The sequence below is a fragment of the Heliangelus exortis genome, chromosome 1 (assembly GCF_036169615.1).
Source record: "Heliangelus exortis chromosome 1, bHelExo1.hap1, whole genome shotgun sequence".
NCBI classification, from domain to species: domain Eukaryota; kingdom Metazoa; phylum Chordata; class Aves; order Apodiformes; family Trochilidae; genus Heliangelus; species Heliangelus exortis.
The window spans coordinates 50,246,272-50,272,942 of record NC_092422.1 but is presented as its reverse complement, the minus strand read 5'-3'; the positions used below and the strand labels follow the sequence as shown (position 1 = coordinate 50,272,942).

The 26,671-nt window shown below is 35.3% G+C and overlaps 1 protein-coding gene across 2 annotated transcripts in view; it reads left to right on the top strand.

Moving 5' to 3' along the window:
- Positions 1-26,671, top strand: part of LOC139795246 (UDP-glucose:glycoprotein glucosyltransferase 2-like) — an 84,732-nt gene that overhangs the window by 1,801 nt on the left and 56,260 nt on the right. For both annotated transcript variants that reach the window (XR_011725434.1, XM_071742002.1), the window contains exons 3-10: positions 6,696-6,826; positions 7,924-8,036; positions 10,542-10,716; positions 12,736-12,832; positions 13,624-13,702; positions 14,577-14,677; positions 17,481-17,580; positions 21,608-21,668. Coding sequence is in view for 1 of the 2 variants with exons in the window: in XM_071742002.1 (XP_071598103.1) it covers positions 6,696-6,826; positions 7,924-8,036; positions 10,542-10,716; positions 12,736-12,832; positions 13,624-13,702; positions 14,577-14,677; positions 17,481-17,580; positions 21,608-21,668 (857 nt within the window). In the remaining variant the exon portion in view is untranslated. The remainder of the gene's footprint in view (positions 1-6,695; positions 6,827-7,923; positions 8,037-10,541; positions 10,717-12,735; positions 12,833-13,623; positions 13,703-14,576; positions 14,678-17,480; positions 17,581-21,607; positions 21,669-26,671) is intronic.

Here is a 26,671-nt window from a genome sequence, read left to right as displayed (position 1 = left end):
AGCCTAACTCTTCCACTGTTACTTGTTAGTATAATCACTGAATCACAGAATGGTAGGTTGGAAGGGACCTCAAGGATAATCTAGTCCAACCTCTCTAGGTAAAAGTGTAATCTAAGTGAAGTGGTCCAGCACCCTGTCAAGCTGAGTCTTAAAACTGTCCAATGTGGGAAAATCCACCACTTCTCTTGGGAGATTATTCCAATGTCTAATTTTTCTCATGATGAAAAATTTTTTTCTGGAGTCCAATCAGAATCTCCTCAGAAGTTACTTGTACCCATTCTCCTTGTTCTTTCTGTTTGACTTCTAAAAAGGGAATCTTCATCTTAGTAGTTTTCTTTCAGAAAGTTATGGATACTTTCCTCTGAAAACTCCACCTTTAGAGGAGTTTTAAAAGCAGGGAAGATGATATGGGCTTAATTGCTGTTACAGTATAGAACAGAAGAGATCAAATAAACTTAGGTCTTAAATGACTCAGCAAGAGCTTATAGAATATTCTTAAACATAAAATCCAGCAAATAAATTGTAAAAGCAAACCACCCTAGAAGATCATTCCAAGAGCAGTTTACTAGAAATGACCACGGCAGTGAAAAATTTGGAAACCTACCAGGCTTTAAACAATAGATTGGTCAATATTAGGCCTACTTGGTAGGTCAATAGATAAACAAGGTGAAAAAAGCTTCAGAAGAAGATAAGGTTGGTTTGTGTTCCTCTTCACAATAGTACAGCTCTTCAGGCATGAGTGTGAGGATCTAACACTACCACTGGAAGAGACTTCAGGTAAATTGAAAGTTACATTAATAGCCAAAACCTAATAAATTGTAGAAGGATCATGCAGGCAGTGAGGTGAAAGAAATGAATCCTTATGTGAAAAATGCTGTCAATGAGATGGAGAAATTAAGAAACATCACACTTCAGCAATTGTGACTGACTGAATGCAAATCAAAAAGAGATTGTGGTGTCCATGTGGGTAGGTCAGTGAGAATGTTATTTGAGTGCTCAGCAATGCCCCAAAACATCTGGGGCTACTTAGAAACCTTCTAGGAGAGGAACAGGGATTCAAATAGTAAATATCTTGTTGCTTATAACTCTATTATATGCTTTTTCATTAAGTACATCATCATGTTCCACTTCACTGATTATTCCACTGAATGTGGCACTTGTAAGGCTGCCTCTGGAGTGCTGGGCTCAGGTTGGGGCACCTTGGGACAAGTCTAGGAGAGGGTCACCACAACAGTCAGGGAGCCAGAGTAGACTTCTGAGGAAAGGCTGAGAGAACTGGGTTTTATTCAGCCTGAGGAAGAGAGGAGTAAGGAGAGAGCTTGTATCTCTGGTATCTCGAGCTTCTTAATTGAACTGTATGGAGAAGATGGAACCAGACCCTGAAGGTACACAGGAATATGAAGAAACAAACCCAAACAACCCAAAACCAAACAAGAAAACAAAACACAAAAACCCAAACAACCCCCCCAAAACAAGCAAACAAAACCAAAACTAAAACTGAAACTAAAAAACCAACAAAAAACCCAATAAGCACAAGTTAAAGCATCTAAATTTTGGTTAGGTACTAGAGAAAATGTTCCTACTAAGGGGTTGGGTAACCACTGGAGCAGGCTGCCTCAGGAGGCTCTGTTCTTGGAGATACTGAAAAATTTACAGCACAGGGCTCTGAGCAGCACAACCTAGCATTGAAATTAGAGCTCCTCTAATTGAGAGTTTGTATAAGGTGACCTTCAGAAGTCACTTTTGACTTGGATTAGTCTTTTTTTCCTATGAGTAGTTTAGATGCAGTTGGCATTGCCTTGAGACAAGACAAATGTATTGACAGGTCAAGGCTTTTTATCAGCTACCTCTTGTCTGCTAGCTTGGACCAACTTTCCAAGGAATGTGCAGCTTTAGTGATATACATTATTAGTGATGCAGATATCTGTTGAAGTTAACTGTTGGGTACATACTTTGCCTACTTCACCTGGATAAACTCTCTGATTGAGAATAAGTTAAGTGCCAGTAGAATGATCTGCCATGCCAGTGAAAAAAAGGGGAACCTTGAGAATGTACTAAAAGATGACTTTATGAAGCATATTAAGCAATTGATATATATATATATATATGTATATATGTATCATTGTGTCCAACCAACTTACTTAAAGATTATTTAAAGTTTTGGCACCAAGTGGTTTTCCAGAAAGTCTAACTCGTAGTTGAGGTAGCACGCAAACCAATGCCCTATATGAATGGGATGAGAAGGAAAAAAATCAGCTTTAGGTCAAAGGAAAGTGGTTCTTTACTGACAAAATGACACTGGTATCAATTCTTTCTTCTTAGTATGTTGACTTTTGTAAGATGTTCTTAAGCATGACAGAAATCTGAGCATCATATATATCCAGCAAATAGTTAGGCCAGTTTGCAGGGGAGCCTGCATTAGACACCTACAAGAACATGGTCAGCTATGGTGAAGAGGAGATACATGAAATACTGTTGTGGCACAGTTACTGAGGGGTAACAGCAAACCTCTGAGGAGAAACTGGTTCTCTGGATGGCATGGAATGGGTTCTGTCTCAGCTCTTTCACACCAAGACACACTGACTGAGAGGGATCTTGATGCATTAAAGCTGAAGTTACAAACTACTTGAGTAGGTGAAAGGATTGGGCTAAAATAGGTTGGGGAGGTGCCTGGCTTTTCAGTTTTGCTCTGGATGATGTCAAGAGTAGGTAGGATGGGTAACTGGGAAATAAAAACAATGTTTTTAAACAGAAGCATTGTCACAGAAGGTAGTGTGTTCCTGCAATTTAAGGTGAAAAACAGGGTTTGTAGGAGAATTGGATGATAGCTTTTTATCCTACTGCTGAGTATTTCAGAAGCATTATGAAGTATTAAAACTGGAAGACAATTGAAAACAAGCATCATGTCCTTTCTTTTAAGTTTTTTCTGTGTTTTTTTTCTTTTAAATCATCCCTTTGATGATTCTCACACCTGGTTATTTTAAATTTAGGATAATCAAATAAACATTTGCTTATAACGTGCTTTTTTAAAATATTTAACCTTAGCAATTTATGTCTAGGTTTAGCTGTGATATATGTAGCAATTTAATGGATTTGGTGGGAACAGCTTAGGTGGAATTTGATAGAGTGTTGTCTGGTGATTTATATGGTTGTTTTAGTGTTTCCTTTAATGAGAACTCATATGAGATAGGCATTGTTCTGATTATACACCATGTAAAACATGAAATTAATGCTATTATTATGCTATGTTAAATTAGAGTGAGGGCTTCAGGTGTCATGGACAGCATTGTGTATGTCTAATAAATATGCAGCATACTTGTTACCAGGCTTGTGGAAGATTTGAAAAAGCAGATGATGCTGTTTGGTACTGCATTTATGTTATAAAGAAATCAAAGCTGCAGAAATTTCATATTTAAACCAGCAGAGTTACAAAACACTGAAGATGGCAGTTTAAACTTGCTGCTGCTTTTAAATCTCAAAAGGTTAATTAAGAAGCAGAGTGAAGGTAAGTAGCCAGTTCCCTGCTGACTAATTATAACTTCAGTGTTTACTGTCTACCCAAGTGGTTCAGTTTATATATTGAATTTTCAGCAGCCTCTTTAGTATATAATTGTTTTTTTTTAAAAAAAAACAAATCTCCAAAACCACCAAAACATATTACTAGGGAATCTGTTTTCTCTGAAAATAGTGTAATACTGTATAACACATAAACAACAATCAGGAAAATTATTTCTTGTAATCTAGAACACTACACATTATTCACGAGTAAATTATAGAAGTACTTTTTCATACATATCAACCTCAAAGATTTAAGAGGAATCAGTGTCACAAGCATGGCACTTCTCTAATAATCATGCAATAAGGAAAATTATTCCATCTCTGCCATCATCTTGTCACAGGGATTTGACTGGCCAGTGATTACTTGAGCTGCTATTTACCTGGGATCTTGAATTCCTTAGCTGATCTATAGATATACATATCTATATCTATATAGATAGATATACATATATAGATATACATATCTATACAGTTGGAACAGTCCCCATACTCTCTTGGCTAGAATAGAAGCTTATAGTTACGTAGCTCATACATGTGTTCAGATGCCTGAAATCTGGAGCTGTCTCCTATTAATATTGTCTAATTTATTTGTTTTTAAATCAGCTTTACTAATGAATTCAGTAATAGTATGCTGTCATGCAGCTTTTTATGACCAGAAGCATCTGTTTCTCCTTGGTTCCCTGTAACATCCTAAGAAATTTATTAGGACTTCTACTCATTGGCACAGAGTGCTGTGTTAAAATGTGCTTGAGAGGCAATTAGTTAACAAGTTTCAACGAGTAGATACTATGTAAAAATAATTTGCAAATCTACAGCCGTAGTTCTGTATGTGAAAAAATACAAAAAATGTTTTGCATAAGGTGCAGTTATGTAGCATTTGCTGTGAATTAACTTATTAGGCTGAAATTTAAAGTACAGTTGTAGTGTGCATGAAGACAGCAGTAGTAGTGTAAGCTGAAGTAGCTGGAGTGGGTGCATATCATAAATATAACCTTATGAAAAATTACCTATTTATTTTAATCATTAAAAACACTGTTGTCTCAATAGTCTTTCAGAACAAAAATATAAACTGTTTTGCATGCTGCAGTGAAAGCACAGTAGGAGTTTGTAAGCTAAAGAATTTAAAGAGTTGTGGTAAAAATATTTTATTATGGCAGAGTCTTTATAATTGTATATTTATATAGTAACTCTTTGTTGTGTTTGGGGTTAAGTGCAGAGGCAGAAATTTCAGATTGAATTTTTGTTTCTGTGAAGGTAATTTGAAGAAAATTCGAAGGTCTGGTTATTGGAATTACATTTCAATCTGGAATTATTGGCCAAATGATGAATTTTTTATATTCACTGCTTGGAACATGTGAAGCCAAATTAACCTCATTTGAGTTCCGGCTGTGCCTAGGTTTAGAAAACACAGAAGATATGGGGGGTTTGTCCTTTGAATTTAAATGTTGGACAGTAGTGATCACATACTATTTATGGGGAAGGCAGCTTTCTGGAAATGGAGATCATACCCTTTTATACTATTAGATCTGGGTTTTTTTTCTAGAGAATTATAGTGAACTCAGCCTTTCTAAATAATGAGTTTTAAGGAGGTAAAGGTAGAAAGGAGATCCTAGAGGCTTTAAGAACAAAAGAGGGTTAAGGATTGTAAAATAGAAGGAGAGAGGATTGAAAAATGCTTTTTAATGAAAATTTTATTCAGAGGTGCCTGGAGCAGTCAATAGTTATTTCTACAACTATGTCCTGCTGGGCTATTTTATGTAGTCTAATGTTTTGCTGGAACCTAGGCCAAGATGAGGGAGCAGGAGACAGGTAAAATCTGGCAGGTTAAATCATGGAAGGTGATTTTCACACTAAGTAAAAATTTGGTGCCACTTTGGAGTCCTTAAAAGGGGTTCCCTTCTGGGATGATCATTCCACTTGCACAACAAGAGCAAACACCTTTTAAATAAAGTGCTGACCAAAGAACACAGATAAACTGCAGCTGGACAGCTTGGTTCTTCCCCCAACTCACTTTTTATAGAAGAATAGTTGAATTAAACATGAGAGATTTTTAACCATTGCAGTTTCCATGTCGTGCCTATCACTAAGGGAAATACATGCTTACTACATAGATTTTTTTTTTTTGTTACTTTTATATATATTTTGGGCCATAATTTGGCAATTCTGGACTGCTTCCTGTGTATTTCAGCTGTTCCTCTGGAACAGGGATGGTACACAGTGCTTGGTATGGTCACAGCTTTGCTTCTCTGGCTTTGATTTATGTCCAAAAATATAAAATAGTACAGTGTATACATCCTGATTTCAAAATTTTGGTGAGCATTTTTCCTTAAACAGATACAGATATTTTTCACAGCTTGATAAAACAGTATTACAACTTCTTTCTAATTAGGCTTCTTTGCCTCACACTCCGATGACAGCATGATAATATTCACTTGAATATGCCTCTAGAAGAAGAAAAGAAGGTTAATTGTTTCCAAGCAATGTTCTTTATTATTTCTTTTGTGTCTCCCAGACACTATCTATCTTCCTTCTTTCTCTGAATCCTAATTTTGGCCTTAAGAAGGCAAGATATGCAGGGAGGGGGGGAAAGCCACTTCATATGTTGCATCCATTCTCATTGTGTATCTTCTATCTTCAAGGAGTAAAGCAGATATGTGAGAGTAGCCCAATTTTACCTTTAGACCATTTCTATTTTTTATGTTAGTTGCATGGTTGGAGTGTCCCAATACTAAATGTGAGGAAATTAGTTGTAAAATAATGCTAGTAAAATGGTAAGCAACCTTCAAAATTTGTGTTAAAAAGCTAGCACGAGCTTGACAAATAGAAATTAATGAATAAGCTCTTATCAAGACTTCCCATATGGGTCTGCAGAGAGACATTATTGTCTTGAGTGGATTTTTGTACTGCTGAAAAAAATTCAGGTGTTAGCTAGTGCTGCTGAACACTTTTGTGGTATTTTTGTTGCATTAGGCCTTTAGAATTGGTAGTAAAGGAACCAATTATTGGTGGAAAACATCCAAGACTCTTTTTGTTCTGTCAAGCAGTGCTCACATAATATTTGCCTATTACGTAGCACAGGACACGTCATTTATGACTTAATACTAAAAGTTTGTCTTCCTTTTTTCCTTCTTACACAGATTCAGAGTATTCCTATTACAACTTGATCTTGAAGAAAGCAGGCCAATTTTTATCCAATTTGCAAATCAATCTGTTGAAGTTTGCACTTTCCATGCGGGCGTATTCTCCAACTGTTCAGATGTTTCAGCAGGTAATTACATTATTTGACAAATTTGATTCCAGAGTAAGGAATGTTCATTATTACGGTGAAATATGCTGGCATCATTTGAAATCAAGCATAATCCATGTATAAAGATGATGCTTTATAAGCTGCTTATGTGGATAGGAACAAGCATTCATGTTTGTGTATGGATGGCATTATTTTTAGGGTTAAATATTTGGAATTGTTAATTTTTAAAACTCTGATTGTGGGGGGTTTTGCATTTAAATAACCCCACGAGAATACAGACATTCCCAAAGTTGCAAGTTTCATGTAGCTTCAAGTAATTTATATTTGTTACTTTGTGGACTTCTCATCTCTCTCATGATTTTAGTATTTGAAAAGTTGAAAGATAGAATTGTCAAATATCCATTTTGTTAATGAAAACGTGGAATGATGTAAATTTATGATGCCTACACCCTAAAACTGCTCCTCCTCCTTTTAGCAATGCCATCTTCAATATGAAGTGGGAAGTCAGTGTTTCTGGAAAGTAATAAGCTTTAATAATGTTAGGGTTTTTTGCAAGTGCTATCGGGTGGAATAATAATAATAATTATTATTATAATCATAATCTCAGTCATGTATTTTCTTTTATCTTTTAGCTTGTGAATCCAGACTCATTGAGATGCTGTCATATGATTCTCAATTTACATGAGCTGAATAGAGTTAAAAAAAATAAAAGAGAAAGAGTGAGAACCAAAAATTGTCACTAATTGTTTGGGTTTTATTGGTTAGCAGTCAAGTCTTTGTACATTAACATAATTCCTGATAGCAACTAAAATTAAAAATATCTCAGAGTGCAGGCTGTGATTTCAGCTCATGCAGTTGACTTCTCAGCCCTATCTTTAAGGAACATAAATGGGTTTGCATTTTCTGTAGTATTACTGCATTTGATAGGATACATTTTATATAAAGTCTTAGTCTTCTAATATTTTCCATTACTTTTTTCACATGTACCCAGTTTTGAATGGGTTTAATTAGACACACAACTCAATGGCAGCTGTTGAGTTATTTTAATCAAAGGGATGTGTGTTTAAGTTGAAGTGCAATCAAAGCATTCTGGTTGAGTATAATTGTTGAAATATTAGATTGCAGCTGATGAACCTCCACCAGAAGGCTGCAGTGCATTTGTGGTTATCCATGAGAAGCACACCTGTAAGACTAATGAAATAAAAAAGCTGCTGAAGAAGGCTACTAGGAGGTAAATGTAATGATCTGTTTTAAGAGGGGAAAAATAGATTACTGAAGAGGAAAATGTATTATTGCATATATGCTTGTAGTATTTTGAAATTTTATGTTCTGCTTGATAATGCCAAGCCCATAAACCCCCATTTAGTGGATATTTAAAGACATACCAATTCAAAGTATACATTATTTTTAAAGTTACTGTTGGTTTTGAAATATTTTAAACACTTACTAGTAGGAGAATTCATCAGTTACAAATCAAAGCAGGGTTTTAAAACAGAAGCCTAGAGCTTTGCTCCTCTAACCACGTGGATAATTCTGTATTTCTTCCCTTTTGTTTTTTAAATGGGATAGTCAAGTTAAAGTTACAGTGTACTTGGTATACTATCTTACCACTGAATGTGTCTGAGACTGATGATGCTGACAGACCTTTCTGCATAGTCACTACCACTGCATTTCAGGTTTTCTGGATTTTAAGGACTTAGCATGGGAGTGGAAGAGGTGTCTGCCTCACCTTGCATAACCTTTCCTAACCTCATGCTAGACTCTGCACCCATCAAGCCTTTCTGCAGGCTTTGTCCTGTAGGAACTAACATCAGTCTAGAGTTAATTTGGGCTGTGAAGTAAATTACGTATCAAAATGACAAATAATACAAAATAATGAAAGCAAAATGTTCAATCTCTGTTATAAAATAGAACAACATTTGTACTTTTTTCAAGACGAGAGTTTTTCATCACAAAGATTTCTGGGGCTGTTGCTGCCAGGAACAGTAACATTGATGGGAGTCACATTTTGATCAAAACAGTTGGTGCCTTAAGTGGTTTGTCAGTACATAAGTCTACTGTCTTCTGTCCAGTTCCTTCTGCATCCCATCTTGGCAACTACTCAGGCAAGCATACAGTTGCCTGTACTACCCTAGTAACTGGTTAACAAGTGCAGAACTCTGCATCAATGTATTTCTTCTAACCTTTCTTTTGTCTGCCCAACTGCTGTTCCTTCTCTCCCTCAGGCACCCTTCTTGTGAGACTCTTATAGCAGGAAATTAATTAGCTTTCATCAATAAGAGCAAGAGAATAAATTCCTTCTTGCTACTCACTACTCAAATGGAGAACGGAGGTTTATCTTGGATTTACAAGGGCTGAACACTTTAATTCTCCAATCCAAGGTTATTGTGGTAGCCTTGTACAGTGTTATTTCACTACAGCACTTATTTTCTTAGCAAAGCCTGCTCATTGTAGTATGAAATGCTTCCTTTGAGAAGCTTCTTGAGTAAGGTTTTCTGTAGTAGTTCTTTCTCTGGATGCTAGAAGAAAGTTGCACAAATCACATTTGATATGTTGTGCGTTCATTGGGGCAAATCTAAATCTGTTCTTGAACAGAGCTTGCTCATTCAGGAGGTCTTGCAGGCTCCCTGTGTGCTTTGTCTGTTTTGTCCTGTGTGGACAGTGGGAAAGCTTGCCTGATAATTCTGTGACACGTGGCTGCCTGAACCCAAGTTAATTCTCAAACCAGGCCCCTTGTTTTGTCTCTGCCTCACCAATGTGGTCTTTGAATGCATACCTAGCAAGAAGGCAGAGGATGTTGATGTCAAGGCCCTGAGTAATCTGATGAAAATTGATCCTGGTTTGAGTGAGGGTTTGGAGCAGATGGCCTCTGAAGGTCCTTTTGCAGTGTAGATTACTAAGTGATTATATCCTGAAGGTATTCCTAAACTTTGCACCACAAAAACTTTGGTGTGTGGAGTTCTGTTCACACCTTTAAAGAATGAGGTTTCCAAATTTGTCTTGGAGGGATGTGGAGGGAGTTTACTGCTTTCACAAGTGTGACTCTGTGAAGGCAACTTTGAAAAAGAAGTGTATGCATGAATAATTAGCACCTGTGGTATATAACTCAATCATATCCTCTGTTACTTTACCATCTTTCCCAGGTTTTAGTCTAAGAGTGTTTGCAGTCATCTGAGAAACCATTGCAAGTATAGAAAGCATAACTTTTCTAGTCATTGCTTTCAGTAAGGAGGGTTGGCTGGCAGTCAAAATTATCTAAATTAATAGAGCTTGATGGTGTTAAAGAAATATAACCCTGGCTAGTTTCCATGTGTGTTAGCAGTTTTCTCTGACTTCACTGAATATTATTCTACTGCTCAGTTCCTGACTGATTGCTCTGTACATCTCTAATAGGTGTAATGCACCATTTAATTAAAACCTTCAAGCTATAACTGGTTGTTACACAAAATCTCAAAGTGCTGTGCTTTTCAATTGCTCTTAGTTTTGTGATTTGATAAAATATATTAAAATTATTTCTAGCTGGTGTGGATTTTTTTGTTTCTTAGACTTTAATTTACAAATTTTCTGTGCTCACAAACAAACTTGGAAATTATGATTGTTTTGTGATGATTTTACCATGACTTTTATACTTCTAGCATATAAGCCCTTATTAGTTTTTTCAATTATGAAGCAGAAAAAGTACCACAGTCTTAATTTCTTTTCTGAACAAATCATAATTATTTGTTTTTAAAACCAGACCCAGGCCATATCTTTTTAAGGGTGATCATAAATTCCCAGCTCTCAAAGAGGATGGCCCAGTTGTTGTTCTTTATGCAGAAATGGGTACAAAAGACTTTGCCAAATTCCACAAGATTCTATCTGAGAAGGCACAAAAGGAGGAAATAGTTTATGTTCTCCGGCATTACATTCAGGTATGAAATTCAAATTAACATTGATTCAGTAAACTGTTACTAGTCTGTGTTTATTTTGCTTGCTTTTTGGCAAAACACATTTTCAACAGTTATTTGTGCATTTGCCTGAATGATGTGCAATAAATATTCTAATTTTAAAACTTTCCAGGTGAAGTGATTCTTCTAAAACAGACTTTAAATCTAGGAAAGCCTGATAGTATTACATAATCATGCTTGAAAGCAGGATTTTGTCCTGCTTACAGTACTGATTGATCTTGAAATATCTCTTTTTTTTTGGTTATATGTTTGGGGTTTGTGTATTGTATGAAGATCTTGGGTGAATCTCGGTGAGTCAGACTGAACATACTGGTAACAAGAACCAGAAAATGAGAAGTAGAACAGAAAATCAAGTTGCAAAATAATAAATTGTGTTTATGAGAGTATCCTGACAATATAAAAAATTATATATTCATTTTAATACAGCAGTATTACTATTAGTATGACTATTACAGTCAACACCACTGATCAGTTTTTTGAAGCTTGCATTCCACAGTGACAGTATTGTAAACATGAACGTTTCTCCTAACTTACTTTTATCTCTGAAACAAACAAATGAAAAAAAGGCAAATAGAACTGTATTGCCCACAGTTCTGGTTATCAGAAGGTTTTTGTATTTTTTGTATTTTATAATCAAAGTACAGCTCGTAAATAGTGTGTCTAATACAAGAATAATCTGATGGTGTGAGAGGTTGCAGGCAATTCAAGGGGATGAGATCCATAGCTTGCAGATGAAGTTTGCAGATTACTTTGAGTTGTTTACTCATAGTACTGAAATGGAGATTTTGAGGAAAATGGTCTTAAATTTTAAGTTTTTTTTACTGATCATTAGGTACTTTTATGCACTTATATTTCAACTAAATACCTACAGTTTCCTTGCACTGACTGGCTTATGCACCACAGTCCACCTAAATGCCTGTTGTCTCCTTTAGTGCACTTTTCCTCTCTTCAGATTGCTCTTAACCTTTTCTTCCTTCCTTACAACATCCATCTTCAGTATTTGTTTCCTGCTGAGACAGATCCTCCCTCTTTTTTTTACACTAAATGCCAGAAGAGGGAGCATTGGGAGCATAAGAGGTACAGCTTTCTGCTGTCATTATTTTCCAGTATTGCCAGAGCTACTTAGAGAGTGAAGAGCTCTCCCTGGGCTCAGATTTGCTTAGAGGACCAGCAGAGAAAACCCCCACCCCTGATGGTCTTTCAGCCCAGTTGTGGGCTGGAGGATTCTCTATATAAAATGACTCAAAAATTGCAAGCTAAAGCAGAAAGGCTTTCAAGAAATTGCTGCTGTGCACATGCAAATTGGATTTTGGAAAGGGGCTTTTCATACACTTTGGTCAGAGTAGTTCACATATTCAGAAATAAGTGTGCTCTGAGAAATCACACTACCGACTGACAAACTTCCACTCCAAAACTAGAAATACTTGTTTGTTTTTAGTAAGTGGCAACTTGTTTTTAGCATTGGTACTTCAATTCCTATTGTTAATCATTCTTGGAGAAAGTGATCAAATCTTTCATCAAAAGAATCAGCTGTTTGAAATGTGAATTGTAAGGCATCAGTAGTTCTAGAGGGTTCTTTGAGTTCTGCTATGGTTTTGAAATAGCATTTCTGTAGTCTGCAGGAGATGAAGGAAGACCCTGCCTGCTGTTACAAACCCTCTCAATGTGCTGTCAGTATGCCTTATATGACTCTTCTGATTTGTTTGGTGTACCTTTATGTACTTTGAAGCATAAATTTAAAGACAAATTTAAGTTATTTTCATAACATTTTAAAGTTACAGTACTGGATGTTGTTAACCTCTTGTAAATCCAGTTTCTAAGTTATTTTTAACTTTTTACTTAATTATAAAGTACTGCAATAAAATATATTCAAATAAATTATATTAAATAATACAATGATGTAATAAAATATATTATTATAAAATACAATTAAGTATTTTAGCTTTTATTTAATTTTTGTTCTGTTAAAATGATATCACACAGAAACCAACTTCCAGAAAAATGTATTTATCTGGATATGGTGTTGAACTTGCAATAAAGAGCACAGAATATAAAGCAGTTGATGACACACAGGATAAAGGTATGTGGGTTCTTTATTTATTTGTGATGTCTTAGTGTTGGTACTATTGAAATTTATTACAATCTTCGGTTATAAAGTCAGCAATGCTTAGAAGGTTTTACCTAATTTCTTTTTATGGAAGGAAGTCTCAGGCATTAGGAACTAAGACATCAAAATACCTGTGAGCATTTGTAAACAGCTGTGCTTAGGATACAGTTCATTCCCTAACCTCCAGCTATTTTCTGTGGCTCTTCAAAATGTAACCCATTTTTCCTTTCAATAAGTATAAGATTATTTAACCTTTGTTCTTCAAATACTGATATGCTGCTTATACTTATCTGCACCTGTTTCAGGGGTGATGGGGTTTTTTTCTGAATGTACATGGAAATACTTTCACAGTCTTCTGTAGGAAAGTGCTAGGTACATAGAATTTGTACCCAGTGAATGCTACTACATGTTGAAATCAGATTTTTACCACAAAAAGTTACACCTTATCACTTAATCAAATTGAGAAATGGCTGTTTTGGGAAATTAACTTTTGAACTGTATTGATTTAATTCATATTAAAAAATGTAGCCCTTTGAATTACATTTAAAAATTAATTTGAGTGTTGTTAAGTTATGTGAAGTGATTCATTCTGATGCAAAAGATGAATGTGTAAGTATAAATCTACTTGAAATTCCATCTGGGAACAAAAACAACTTCCTGATCTCTTCCTGGTATCTTTGTTCCTGACCTGTTTCTGTTACCTGCTTTGTAATTCATTAGCATAACACATCACTAACTTTCTTGGTTTGTATTTTCTACATCAGGAGCAAATGAGACAAAAGAAGAGGTGGAAGATGATGATGAGGAAACTGATGTCCAAGGTTTTCTCTTTGGCAAATTAAAGTGAGTTGGTAAAAGTTATAAAAAAACTTCTGCATTTATTTCTGAAACCTGAACCAAAAATAAAAAGCAAAACAAAACAAAAAACCCAAACAAACAAACAAAAACCCACAAAAAACCCAGCCAACCAACAAAACTGAAGAAGTACTGGTTCAGTGTTTCTAGTAGAAGAATCTTCAGAAATCTCATGGAGATTGTTTGATGTTTGAAGGTGGCTTGTAGCAGGCCAAAATCTTTGCCCTCAAAAATTTGTGGCCCAACTACAAAAAAAAAAAAACAACCCAAAACCAACCAACCAACCAAAAAAACAAACAAAAAAAACCCCAACCAAACAAAACACACACACAAAAAAAAAAACCCAAAAACCCCCAAGCTTTTGGGCACCATACTACTCTTCAGGTCTGACTCATGATTTGTGTGCTCAGTAGCTTGATTTCATTAGTGATGTTAATTTGTAAAAGATTTTCTCAACATTGTCTTGCCTATACCTTTTGTAGGTAATACAACATATTCTGTGTCCAGTTAAAATTAATCTATAGTACAATTGGGTATACATTGTGCTATACAAAACTATATGACTACCTGTATTGTATGTTAGTCCTATTTAATCTTTGATTTCATTTATTCCATCAAAATTGATTCAACAAGGTTTGAGACAGATAACTGCAAAATAATTGTACTCCCTATTTCTAGTCCTTCAGAATCGCCTCTTCTGACCCCAAATCCTCATTTTTGGTTTAAGAATGAATTAAAATTTTAATTATTTCTTAAAGATACGTCTTTATTTCTGAAAGAAAGCTGTGAAGATAAAAGCAGAAATTAGTGGATGTTATTGATTTTGCCTTTTTTTTTTTTTTTTTTAAATGTGTTATTGTAGACAGATGCATCCTGATCTGAAAAACAATCTGAAAGAGTTTAAAAAACATCTAATTGAAACTACTAACAACATGGAACCTCTGAAGGTTTGGGAGCTACAAGGTATGTAATGCATTTGTCTGAATTAACATGGTACTCTTTAATTTTTCTTGTTATGTTGATGCAGCAACAGATGAAGACTTTAATTCTGATTTTTATCAGTGTACTGGAGTTCACATTGATACATAATAACATCAAATGGAAGAACATACTTTTAAAGCTTTTCTATGGAAAGGGAAGTCAAGTATGTAGATGATGATTTCTAAGCAGCTTCTGTGCTTCTGACCTGCAGGACATTCTGTAGCTTGAATGGAATTACAAATCATGCTAAAATAGGTCCCAAAAATGTCATGACACTTAAGTTATTTGCCTGTTACATTCTTCAGCGTTAGGGAGAAGTTGATCAAACAAGTGCAATGAAGAAGACTGCACTTCAGTCACTTGAACTTCAGTTTTCTTTTTTGGGACCTTGGGTGTTACAGAGCATGCTAGCAGTATCCAGCCTGAAGCTAGGTATTTGAGGTGATCATAATTAATTTGCAGTTTTTTATCATTTAACTCCCTTTCAGCTGCAAGATTTATCTTGGTCCAAAATTAAAAAAAAAATTGCTTTTATGTTTTTGTGAGAAATCTAATGTTCAAACAAAAAGAAAAATCTCTTGTTTACATGATGAATATCAATCTGATGTTCAAGCAGAGCAGTTGTAAAACTTTGGTTGCCTCCGTGTTTACCTTTAAAAGCCAGTACAAGGTCTCTATTTAGTGGTGGTCTTTTCTGCCATGTCATGGGTATATAAATAAAAAAAGAAATCGGTGGTGCTCTCCAAGCCACCAGTTCATGCTGTCTTGAAAGCAGTCAAGCACTGGGATGCTGTTTGTTCAGTGCCAGGGGGACTGGTGCTGGGTTATGATAAGTACATTCAAGGCCTTTTCAGAAAGGGAGTCTTAAGCCCCCTTTTTGTATTGTGCCATTGTTTTGGGTGCTTTTGGTAGTTCATTCTAAATGACTGATTATAGTGGCTGAGTTAATGGCTCAGCTATTCTCTTATTTAATGAACTTCCAAGTAAAAATTTAACTACATTTAATCAAAAATCCTTCAGCTATAGGGCATATTTCTATTTAAAAATTACTGTAAACACCATTCAGGTGTTGTCTTTCAAGAGCCTTTGTGTTTTATGTAAATAATTAGGCTTACTGTTCATAATGAAAAATGATGCACAGGGTACCAATGTAGTATTCCCTTTAATAACTCATTCTTTTATCTGTGTGAACAGCTGCTTGATCTCTAGTGCTTTCTTAGTGCTTTCAAAACATACTTTGAGATTTGCTTTAAGCTCAGGATCATCTTTTCCCCAAGGTGCCCTACACTGTTCTCTCAGCTGGGTGCCACAAGGGGAGATTTGTGACAGTCACTGACCAGAGATAGCCAAGAAGGTAAAAAGACATGGCAGTTTGCCTCAGTGGGATTTGAATAATCATAGTATAGCTGTGTTCAGCATAAAATGGAAGTGCTTAGCAATTTGTGAAGGATTTTAAGTGTATGTCCTAAGTGCAGAGCAGGTAAAGTACCATTATGTGTAGCAGTTGGGGATTGCTTCACCTGATCACAGCTTATGTGGCTGTTGAAATGGATCTGAAGCATTATTTTTGAGAACAGTGTTTTTTGGGGTTTTTTTAATATACTTCTTTACATACTTTTTATTTACTTCTTGTTAATAGTATTAAGAAATACCAAGCTGAGTTCCCTCAGACTCACCTTTTTTTTCTAGCCAAGGTGTACCTTATCAGGCTGAACTAAGAATGTATGCTATCCACTTCTGTCTTTTTTTTTATTTTTAATTTTTTATAATTTTTTTTAATTATCAATTGCATCAAAGAGACAGTGCAAAGTTCTACTAGGCAGCAACCTCTACAACTTTCTGCCTATCACTTTTTACTCTATGTGGTATCAGTTTTCCTGTAATTGGATAACCTGAGGTCTTCAATTTCTGCTCAGATGTCTTAACTAGCAGATTATGAGGAAAAAGCATCATTGCCCTGAGGTCATGAGACAGACTATATCCAGAGTACATGGGAGCAGCTACTATGTTATTGCCTTACTCTATTGGTACCAAAATAGGATTTTCTGCAGACTCATGTGCCAAGATTTGTCACACCCAAAGTTATGCACCAGAGGAGACTAACCAGATTGCATTATTGTTTTCCCAGGGATAGGCAAATGAATCATAAATTTCTGATATATGAAAATTTACTTAATTGTGAGAAAAAGCATAGAGAGAAGAATGGGATACCTTTAAAAATTGTGCTAAACACTTAAGAGAGCTGAAACTTAACAGCAGATTGGCCTTTCTTTCCAGAGTCTTTATTTTTTCTTCCTTTTAAATTGCTGCTACTCTTGAAAATTGTACACCTCACATGCACAATACAGCCTTTCACATTTAATATATCTGTTCCCTGAAAATCTTGTGAAGTCTTGGAGCTGGAAAATCAGATTCTTACTGCAGTTATGGGTGTTGGTGGGTTGGTGTGTATCTGGGTTTGAACATGATCCCCTGGTGATACTGGCATAACAACACATGATGAATTATCTTCTCTTTTCAGTGTGTTTTTGTGCACTTAAAAATTGCATGCACAATGTGTATCTTCCAGACAGCAGAGCAGAATTCCAAAGCAAAGCCTGAATTTGTTGTTTTGAACTTTGATGTGCCTGTCTTTTTGACCTTAATAATGTTACTTCATAATCTTCGACAATGTATGATTGAAACATAAAAAAATGTTAATAGTGAGAGTGCATATATGAAACAGTTGAACACTCTTTTGATTGTAGGCAGTTTGATTGAGAGTTATTTGCAATTTTTTTTCCAGATCTTAGCTTTCAAGCAGCTGCTCAAATTATGTCTACTCCTGTTTATGATGCCTTAAAGGTAATGAAAGACATAGCTCAGAACTTCCCAATAAGAGCCAGGTATGATACTTAACCTTGTTTTTCAAATACTGTTTTAATGTTTGCATTTGAATTTAATGGCAATAATATAGATTTATATACAAATCCTGCAGTCAGAAATTTGTATTTTACAGCTTGCCTGATGTATTCCAGGCAATTTCTTTGAGTGGAAATAATTCCTGTTAGAGCTCATGATCAGTCTCTTAAATATTTCCTGTCAGATGCAGGAGGTGCCATGAAGGCATCCTGATCCTCCAGGTACTTAGGGTTGAATGGCTAGTGCCCTGGACTTCCACTGGTATGATAATTTCCCATGTAGAAAATTATGTTGAATTAGTGAGAGATCTACTCACAGCAGGAAGGGGAAAAATTCTATTCATAAATTTTTTAGGAGATCCACTCACATTAGTTACAAGCACAACATTGCTGAAAAGATTGGGGCCTGGCTACTGTATGTTAGTGTTCTTACTGGGGAAGATCTGCCTCCCATAACAGATTATTTAATAAAAGATCAAGATAAATATTAAGTAACTGAATAACCTTTTCCTCTGTGTTAATATTAACACTTGCTCTTTCAGTAAGCCGATTGTGTTCTAATTGAGAGATGCTTTTCTTTTTATTTAATAATTTCTTCATGTAATCCTATCAGCAATATCTGCTTGAATTATTTAATTTAATATTATGCTAAGTAGGATTCTTAACTCAGTGTGCTTTCATGTTTTACAGCTCTTGTTTAATTATCACAGTAACACTGTGATAACCGTAACATCTCTGATTAGAGAGAAAAATCTACACTGTAATAGCAAAGCTACCTTTGTGTCATCTTCTTTCGTGGGTAGAAAAAGTACTTTCAAATGGCTGAAACATAATTATTATGACATAGTAATGTGCAAGTTTATACTGATTAGCAATCAGGAAATGCAGCTTTCCACTAGAAGAGAGTAGAAACGTACGTGATGTTGACCTGCAAGGGCACTGTTCTTTAAAGGACAAGAAAAAGTCAGTTTGAAATATGCTAGGTGACGTTTAAATCATGGATTTAAAAAGTCATTAAATTGTTTCATCCCACTCAAACTCCCACCGTGTATTTGTGGCCTTAGAGCACAATTTACCTACTCTTCAAACATTTTATTTTTAGGGGTAGAAGCATAAGAATACTCCAGAAATATTAAAAGGGGAACTGCAGTTCTTTTATATGATTTAATCTACTATGCTAGCATGTTGCTCTTAGATTGCAAATATTTAAATAATTTAAAGTTAGTAGGTCTGCATTGACAACAAACTTAAATCAAAAGAACATTGTGTAAAAAAAGTCCAAAAGATACATTTCCTTAATAAGCTAATAATGCTTAACCTGCTGAGTAAAAAAATGTTTGGAAAAAAAACCCACCCTAGAATAAACAAGAAATTAAACAGTATTGCTTAGTCAATTTAGATAGATAACTGATCACTCTAATAGTAGGATTTAAAAATTGTATAAATTTCACACAGTTTAGATATGAGAACATTTTTTAAATGATGCAAATTTTAGTTCAAAAAGACTCTATAAAAATTTTAGAACCATAGTTATGAAAAGAAAAATTAAATATTGTATGTTCCTTTAAAATGGAGGGGTTCCTGAGACTATAAAAGAAATTAATAAACCATTCCTCTGGAAGCTTCCTTCACTTTTTAGTTTGTAACCTGAATGTTTGTGTCTCAGTATTTTCAGTTGAAAAGGTTAGTCTAAGGTAGGTTTTACAAAATGTTATCAGATCTAGACAGTCTAACACCTGATATATATCATGGTGACATTTTCATTATTAATTTTGTGAGGTTTTGTAAATCTTTTCTTCATTGTATATGTGTCATAATTATCTGCTTTTTAAGAATGCAGAAGAATTATAGTCTATTTAAGAATGCAGTAAGATTTATGTAGTCTGTTTCTTGCTGTTCATTTATTACTTATGAACGTTAACATTATGAAAGTGTGAAGCTTCCTTTTTTTCCCCTGATACCCAGTATTACATAGCTGCATGTCCTTCCAGATAAAAATAAATAAGCATATAATTGTATGATAGAAAATACTACAGAGCAATACAATGAACATTCCTACTACATTTCTACTACATGTACTACTACTTCCTTGCTAATGTTGGGCCAGCTTTGTCTTCTTCTTTCTACCTTTTTATTATTTTCAGTCTTTTTTTTTTTTTTTTTTTTATTGTTCTGCCTCACTACTCTAACCTCCTTGGAAAGATTGAGGTTCTTTTTATCTGTGCAGGTTTTATTATCTGTGTATGGAGAATGAAGTATTGATTCAGAGAGTTACAGGCCCTTCTACTACTACATATGCTGAGTTCAGAAAAATCAGCTCTTTTTTTTCCTCTAAAGTATTTTTTACTTAGAACTAATGCTATGGAGTCAGAATACTAGTTGTGGTAGTACTGCTATACATTGAATTTTTTGTCTTGCTATGGAGTCCTCCTGTTAAATAGGTTTTTTGCTTGTTGGCTAAGGAAATTCTCAGTAATAATTCCCATCGATTTCTTTTAATGAGAAGTTCTGTATTGATCCAGAATCCTGTCTTTTGCTGGTAGAAGGTCCCTTAAAGCAGTGTGCTACATAGTCAACTTTTGAAACTTGTGACTTAAGAGTGTTTTTTCCTAATCCTTCTTAATTTTTCCAAATTTAAATTTGGCTTCAGATATTCTTTTGTTTGTACTTACGCTTTCTTTTGGTATTTTTTTAAAGTCTTAGCCAGCAATGTTTCTTTTTCAAGAGGAATGTTTATAGTTTCTTGCTTAGTGCTCTACAATTTTTATTTCAAGATTAGTGAGCAGGAAAATAGTACGGTGTAAGATACATTTACTCAGTATTTGAATACACTTACTGTGTTCTTTATGTGCCTATAGAGTACCTAACATTATGATAATAAAAGCTTGCACTTAGTAAGTGGTCTCTGATCACCTGGAAAGCCTGAATATTTCTTATAGTTAACTGATTTTATGTGTCTTATTTTTGATGTACTGTGAAAAATGTGGAGTCTACTACCATGATTATTTTAAATCTGTTTCTCCTTTGAGGGCAGGTGAGGTTTTATATTATTAAATAACAGTTTCATTATCCATAATGACTTGGCTTAGGATCATTCTCAGTTTGTTTGGGTAACTTTCAGGTTTAAGATTCAGTTCCTGTTAAATTCCCATACAGATTTGCTACAAGTACAGTCATGTTTTGACAACATAGTTATGCAGGCAGAGTATTTATTTTTACATTCATTGGAAGAACCTGATTTAGGTTAATATGGCACAATGTTTCTTAAAACACAGAGAAATCAATTTGCCTCTGGGAGTACTTTAAACTAGCTTAGTAATTATAAACCTCACATAGAATGCATTGTGGCAGAGGAGCTTAAAATAGTCTTCCACAATGTTCTTGAAAGGTAAAAAAGACAAACCAGTGGATTATCTTCTGTAGGTACAATGACTGAGAAAACTAAAATTTTGACTGTCTGAGAGTACTTAACATTTTCAAGGGTCTCAATCTGTAACTTGCTTTTCTAATCTCATCTGATTTAAACATGGTCATTCTTTGCATTTATTCCCTGCCTTTGGCCAAAACATCAAGTTGTATCTTTGGCCATCTGTGCCATATTGAGTAGCATTGAGTTAGTAACATTAAATTAAAATATACAAATACAGCATTTATTTAGGTGATAATGTAGATAATCAAAGAACTTTATTATATACTTAATATTTTCCAGAAGGAAACCAAAAACACACAAAAAACCCCACAAGATGAAAGATTGAGAGTGTTAAAAAATATGCTGGTAATACTACTTAAACCCTAGCATAAATTTGAAACTTGGATTTACTAGAGTAATACAGAACAAATATTTGTTTTGATAATAAAATATTTAGGACACTGTGCTGCTCTTCTTTCCTAGTCTTAATGACAGCATTACTCACTTATGATGCATCAGATATGGTATTAAAGTACATTTCACATTATTTAATGCATTTTTAAAATTTGATGGTTGAGTGAAAACAATACTGTGTCTTTGCAGATCACTGACCAGAGTGCCAGTAGACAAGAAAATGCGAAACGAAATAGAAGAAAATCAGAAGGTTTGTTTTTATTTCTGCAAGTGGACATTTGAGTGACTATCACATTACTGCTTTTGGAGATTTTTGATTAGTGTAGCAACTTTCATATGGTTTCTAATAGAGAGAAAAAAAGATCTAGTGGTTCTAGAAATCTTTTTACTAAATAAATCCCCCTGAAATATTCAGTTCAAATTTTTCACTTTCCATGGTTCTTGGTACTTTTTCCTTTCCCTCTTTTGATCTTAAAGAATAAGGCAAGGACAAACAATTTTTAGAGTATTGTGTTAAGTCATAAATTGTGTTCTGTTAAAGCTAAATAGGTATCAGTTAATTTTTCTAGAGCTTTGGTGTTGAATTTAGGCCTCCTGCTGAGATCAGCAAACAGTAGTTTTGAGCTTTCCATATTCTCACACATGCAACTCTTCTGCAAGGTATTCAGAACACTGTCTATGGTTGGCAGTCATTTTATTTTCATCCTTGATGAACTGCATCTTTTGTGCCTTGTGCCACATAAGGAGTCATTGCTCACGTGATTTTGAGTGCTCTGAGATGCCTCTATGGGTTTGTCAAATTTGTGACATCTATCTCCGTTCAGAGTTTACATTTTTTTTCTTTCAAGTTAAGTGTTAAAATTAAATATTAGCAACCATGCTTTTAGGACTGGTCATGTAAAATGACCTGCCCTTTATTTTGATCTTCTTAACCTGTTTTTTCATATGGTCTTAAGACTGACCAATGACTGTAGTGAAAGGCAGTTATTTCTTACAGCACTCCTGTACTTTTGCAAAATTTCCATCTGTCATTTTGATGACAAATGTTTTCAGCCATTCAGACCTTTTCCTGCAATCTTGACAAGACTAGTATCTCCAGGGGAATGTCTTCCAGTTTCTTCCACCTTCCAAAACAGTGACAGGGGACAGTGTCCCTGGTGCACTGGTGCATCCTTCTCATACAGAGCTTCCTATCTCCATTTTAGCAAAAATTTTGCTTCAGTGTTGGACCTCTCTGCCACGCAAAAGTAATGAAGGTCTTTCCAGTCCTATTTCCTGCCATACAGGGACAAGCTCAAGTGCTATGTCCTTGTAAACAGGCAAACAATTGTAGAGGGCTTTTTTTGTCCATAGGTGAATACGTGTGGGACTAGTGTATTTAGAACACATTTCACATATCCCAGCAGTTCACCTTCTGGAGCTGTTCAGCTTCCCCATGTGCAGAATTCATGTTTGATTCTTGGGTTTTCAGAGGAACCTTAGAGTGGTGTCAACAATATGCAGGTCTTTTGTTTCTTGCTCTGGTCCCATAGTCCCATAGTTCCTGCTCAAGGGAGGAGATCATTATCTGTACTCTGCTTCACTGCATTCTGAATAAGCTGAGGTACATGTTTTCCTGTACCTCTTTGTTAGGGTTATATTTAGGATAAAGTAGAACAAAGCCCTGGTGATCATAGTTTCTCTAGAGTACAAGTGTTGGTATCAGGACTTTCCTCGTTTCTGGATGAAGTCTTTACAGTGTCTCTCTTGAACTGCAGCACTGTTAACACAAAACCAACTGCTTAATCGAAAACTGCTCATCTCACCCAAAATGCAAAGAAACTAAAGGGATATCAGCAGGTTAAATTGCTATGATTACTAAATATAAGAACTAAGCAAATAAGATTCGGTTTGAAATTAAGATGTCTGCATTTAGGCACAAATATATGGTATCTAAATTCTTGTTATGATAATGAAGGTGTAGCCAGTGGAGGTCAAACACATTGACTCACTCAGTGGTTGTTTTGTGGGGCATGATTTAGTTGCCTAAAACTGAATTTCTGATCCAAGGTAGCCACACATGTCTGGCAGATGCATCTGCTTGGCACATCCATTTCCTTCTGCCTGACCTGTACTTCGCAGTCCAAAATATCTTATCTTGAAACAGATGACATAGGATATCTATGTGGCTGGTTAGCTGAATCACTTCTGTGACAGTAGTAAATCCACTAACTAGAACAGGATCACACTCCAAGTTTAAATTTCTACTACATCCTACCTGTAGTCTGAAGACTACAGGTCTTTAGGCAGCTGAAAGCTAATATCTGGTGAAGTAAAGTAGGGAAACTTGCTGAACTTGCTAGAGCACAATAAATTGGCATGTGCATTCTTGAACTGCAGTGCATCCATCTAGCAGCAGGAGAGATACAATCTCATGCTGTGTGTAACTGGATGATTCCCTCTCAAGATAATGAAAGTTGAATAGGAAATGCAATGAGAGGAAATAAAAGTATTAAAACTTGAAAGGCATGTGATGATATAGGTGTAATGAATTGACAGCTAACTAAGAAATAGACAAAGAAGAGCTATAGAAAAAAGAAAAAATAAAGCCTCATTCAACACAACTTGCAGCTTCCGGTGCAATAGTTTTATGACAGTTTAGCAAGAAAATACCATATAAATATTCTGAATGTTAAATTCTAGTCTTGGATGCCTTAATACTCTTTCCATCAAAGTTCTTATGGCAAAGGGGTGCTCTTCTGAACAATCAAATGCCCAGCATCAAATCTGGGTAACTAGACTCGGGTCTGATTCATCTTGGTCCTTTTACTACTGCAGTACTGATGGATTAGCAAAAAATTTTGGACTCCCATTTCAGTACCCAGTGGCTGGTAATTCTTGTCATTGTTCTTGCATTCGTTTCAGTTAGTATTAAGATTTTTATGACCTTCATCAGCCAGCTGCAGTCCTTCTCAGTCTGTGTTTAGATCAGTATTTAGGCTCATAGGAATGACCACTAAGCTTTCAGTAATGGTAAGAGAACTCTTACCCTAAATATTGATTTCAGACCTTCAAGGAAAGGTCTTATTCTAGTTGATATCACAAGAGCCCTGACGGATGCTGATAGGATTTCTTGAGAGACTGCATTACTTTTTATATAGTTCCTGTTTGCTCCTTGAGTCCAGTAGCATTAAGGGACATTTTTTGGTGATCACAGTGCCTCATGGCAAAACACTGGTATTTAAACTGGAAACCAAGTTGTGTTTGCTAACTACTTAAGAACTCCAAGTATAGCTTGGACTTTGGGTCCTCTCTGTCTGGTGCAGAGCAATCTCATTGCTGTGTGCCTGGCTGTTTAATATTATCTCATCTGCTTGTTTTGGTTTTGTCTCAGCATGAGACTGTGTAGGTAAAAGGATCAGTAATTTCACCTGCTGCAAAGGTACTTGGCATTCAGTCATATATTAATTTTGGCTACTTAAGGGTGTGTAGAGTGAGACCTTGGAGGGCATGTAATTCTGCATGAAGCTGTTGTAGGAAAAATGTCAATGTCAAGCACCAGCTGCTACTTCTGATTTTTGTTTTAATGGTTTCATAAAGCTTTAACAAAGATAAATATGAAGTCCTGCATTTGGGGCAGAGTAATCCAAAGCAGCAGTTAGTTGTAAAGAACATAAAAGTCATTCCTCTTCTGTACCAAGTTTTGGGACATACAAAACACTCCACATAGGTATATGAATAGGAAGAAAGTGAGTTTTATTAATTAGGAAAGTAATTAAATTATCTTTCTTTTTTTCCCATATCTGACCACAGGAAACTTACTGCCATGCATTTATGCTCCTAATTTTTCAAAGCCCACTGACATCTATTTTGTAAGTGCCTACTAAAATTTTCATGAAAGATAATAACTAATTCATTTTTTTTTTAAAGTCTTCCTGGCTATTTTTTAACCTTAGTGGGATGCAGTGCCTCCAAAATCCACAATATTCTTCACATTATATCTGAGCTTAAATATATGTATTTAGATACTTTATACAAGCATAAGTAATTATATCGTTGTTTGTATATCTCCATGAAAAAAAGCACTACAAAGTTCAGGTTACACCATTAGAATAAATTAAATTTAAAAAATTCAAAAGCTGTTTATCCATGTTAAAGACAGATTTTGGGCTTCCATAAAAATTCTTTTTGTGTTAGGCTTAGGCTTATCACAGCTGCATTTTTCCTTCATGTAGAATGCCTCTTACGGGCTGGTATTAGATGTCATTACATACTTCCATTCCATTTTGGATTGCAGAAATATCTAGATATACTAGAGAAAATGGTATCTTTTCAGTGAATGATGACTAATATGCCTATCTGTTGAATTACAGCTGTCATCTCACTCATATGGTATTGCACTTGTAATGGCACAAATCAGTTAGATCTGAATTTACTTTTAACTGTGTGAAGGTAACCACACTTAGAAATAATACTGCTTTCAGTGTTTTCCCTTTTCTTCTCTCATTCTTTCAGTGACAGCCTTGTAAGTGGAGTAATATACACAGGCTGAGTTGCTTGCTCCAAGTGTGCCTTTGTTCAAAGAGCATTTTTTGTTCACACTTATTTTGTCCAGCAAGTGGGAGTTAAATGGGAAAAAATGTATCTTTCGCAGCTTGCTTTTTTTCTGCATATTTTTCGTGCTTTCCACTCCTCTGTTGGGAATTAAGACAGATCTGGAAATCTGACTGCTCCTCATGGGGTGAGTTGGAATAAACTGCTCCTGTTGCTCATGTTTCTTATCTTGCTACAGCCACCATAGATTAAACAGTGGGGTGCCTCACAGCTCTCTGAAATAAAAGAAGGCATACTTTACATCCTAAATACTTCTTTCCTCTTGTATTTGTTTACTGTGGATTTTTTTTTTTAATTTTTTTTTGTCTTTGGAAAGCAGGAGTATGCTATGCTATCCCTTCCTGATCTATGTTTTTTTCAAGGTCCCTTTGTTAGCTGAGATTTTATGTTTCTTGTCTCTTTTCTAATTCTCTGTAACAATTATAACTTTAATTTCTTTTTTTGAATCGTGAGAGTTTTTAAGCTATTGAGAAAGCTAGTTTCACATGGAGGTCTGAAGGACACATACAAGGTCTCTTTGTGTTGAATGGATATGTAGGAATAATTTTTCAGAAACTTAGAAGCCATATTTCTGTATGTGTATGTATTTTCACTTTCTTTTGCTGGGCACTGAGATTGTGTCCTTGTCTCTGCCTTGAACAGATAGGTTGCTGGGGGAGG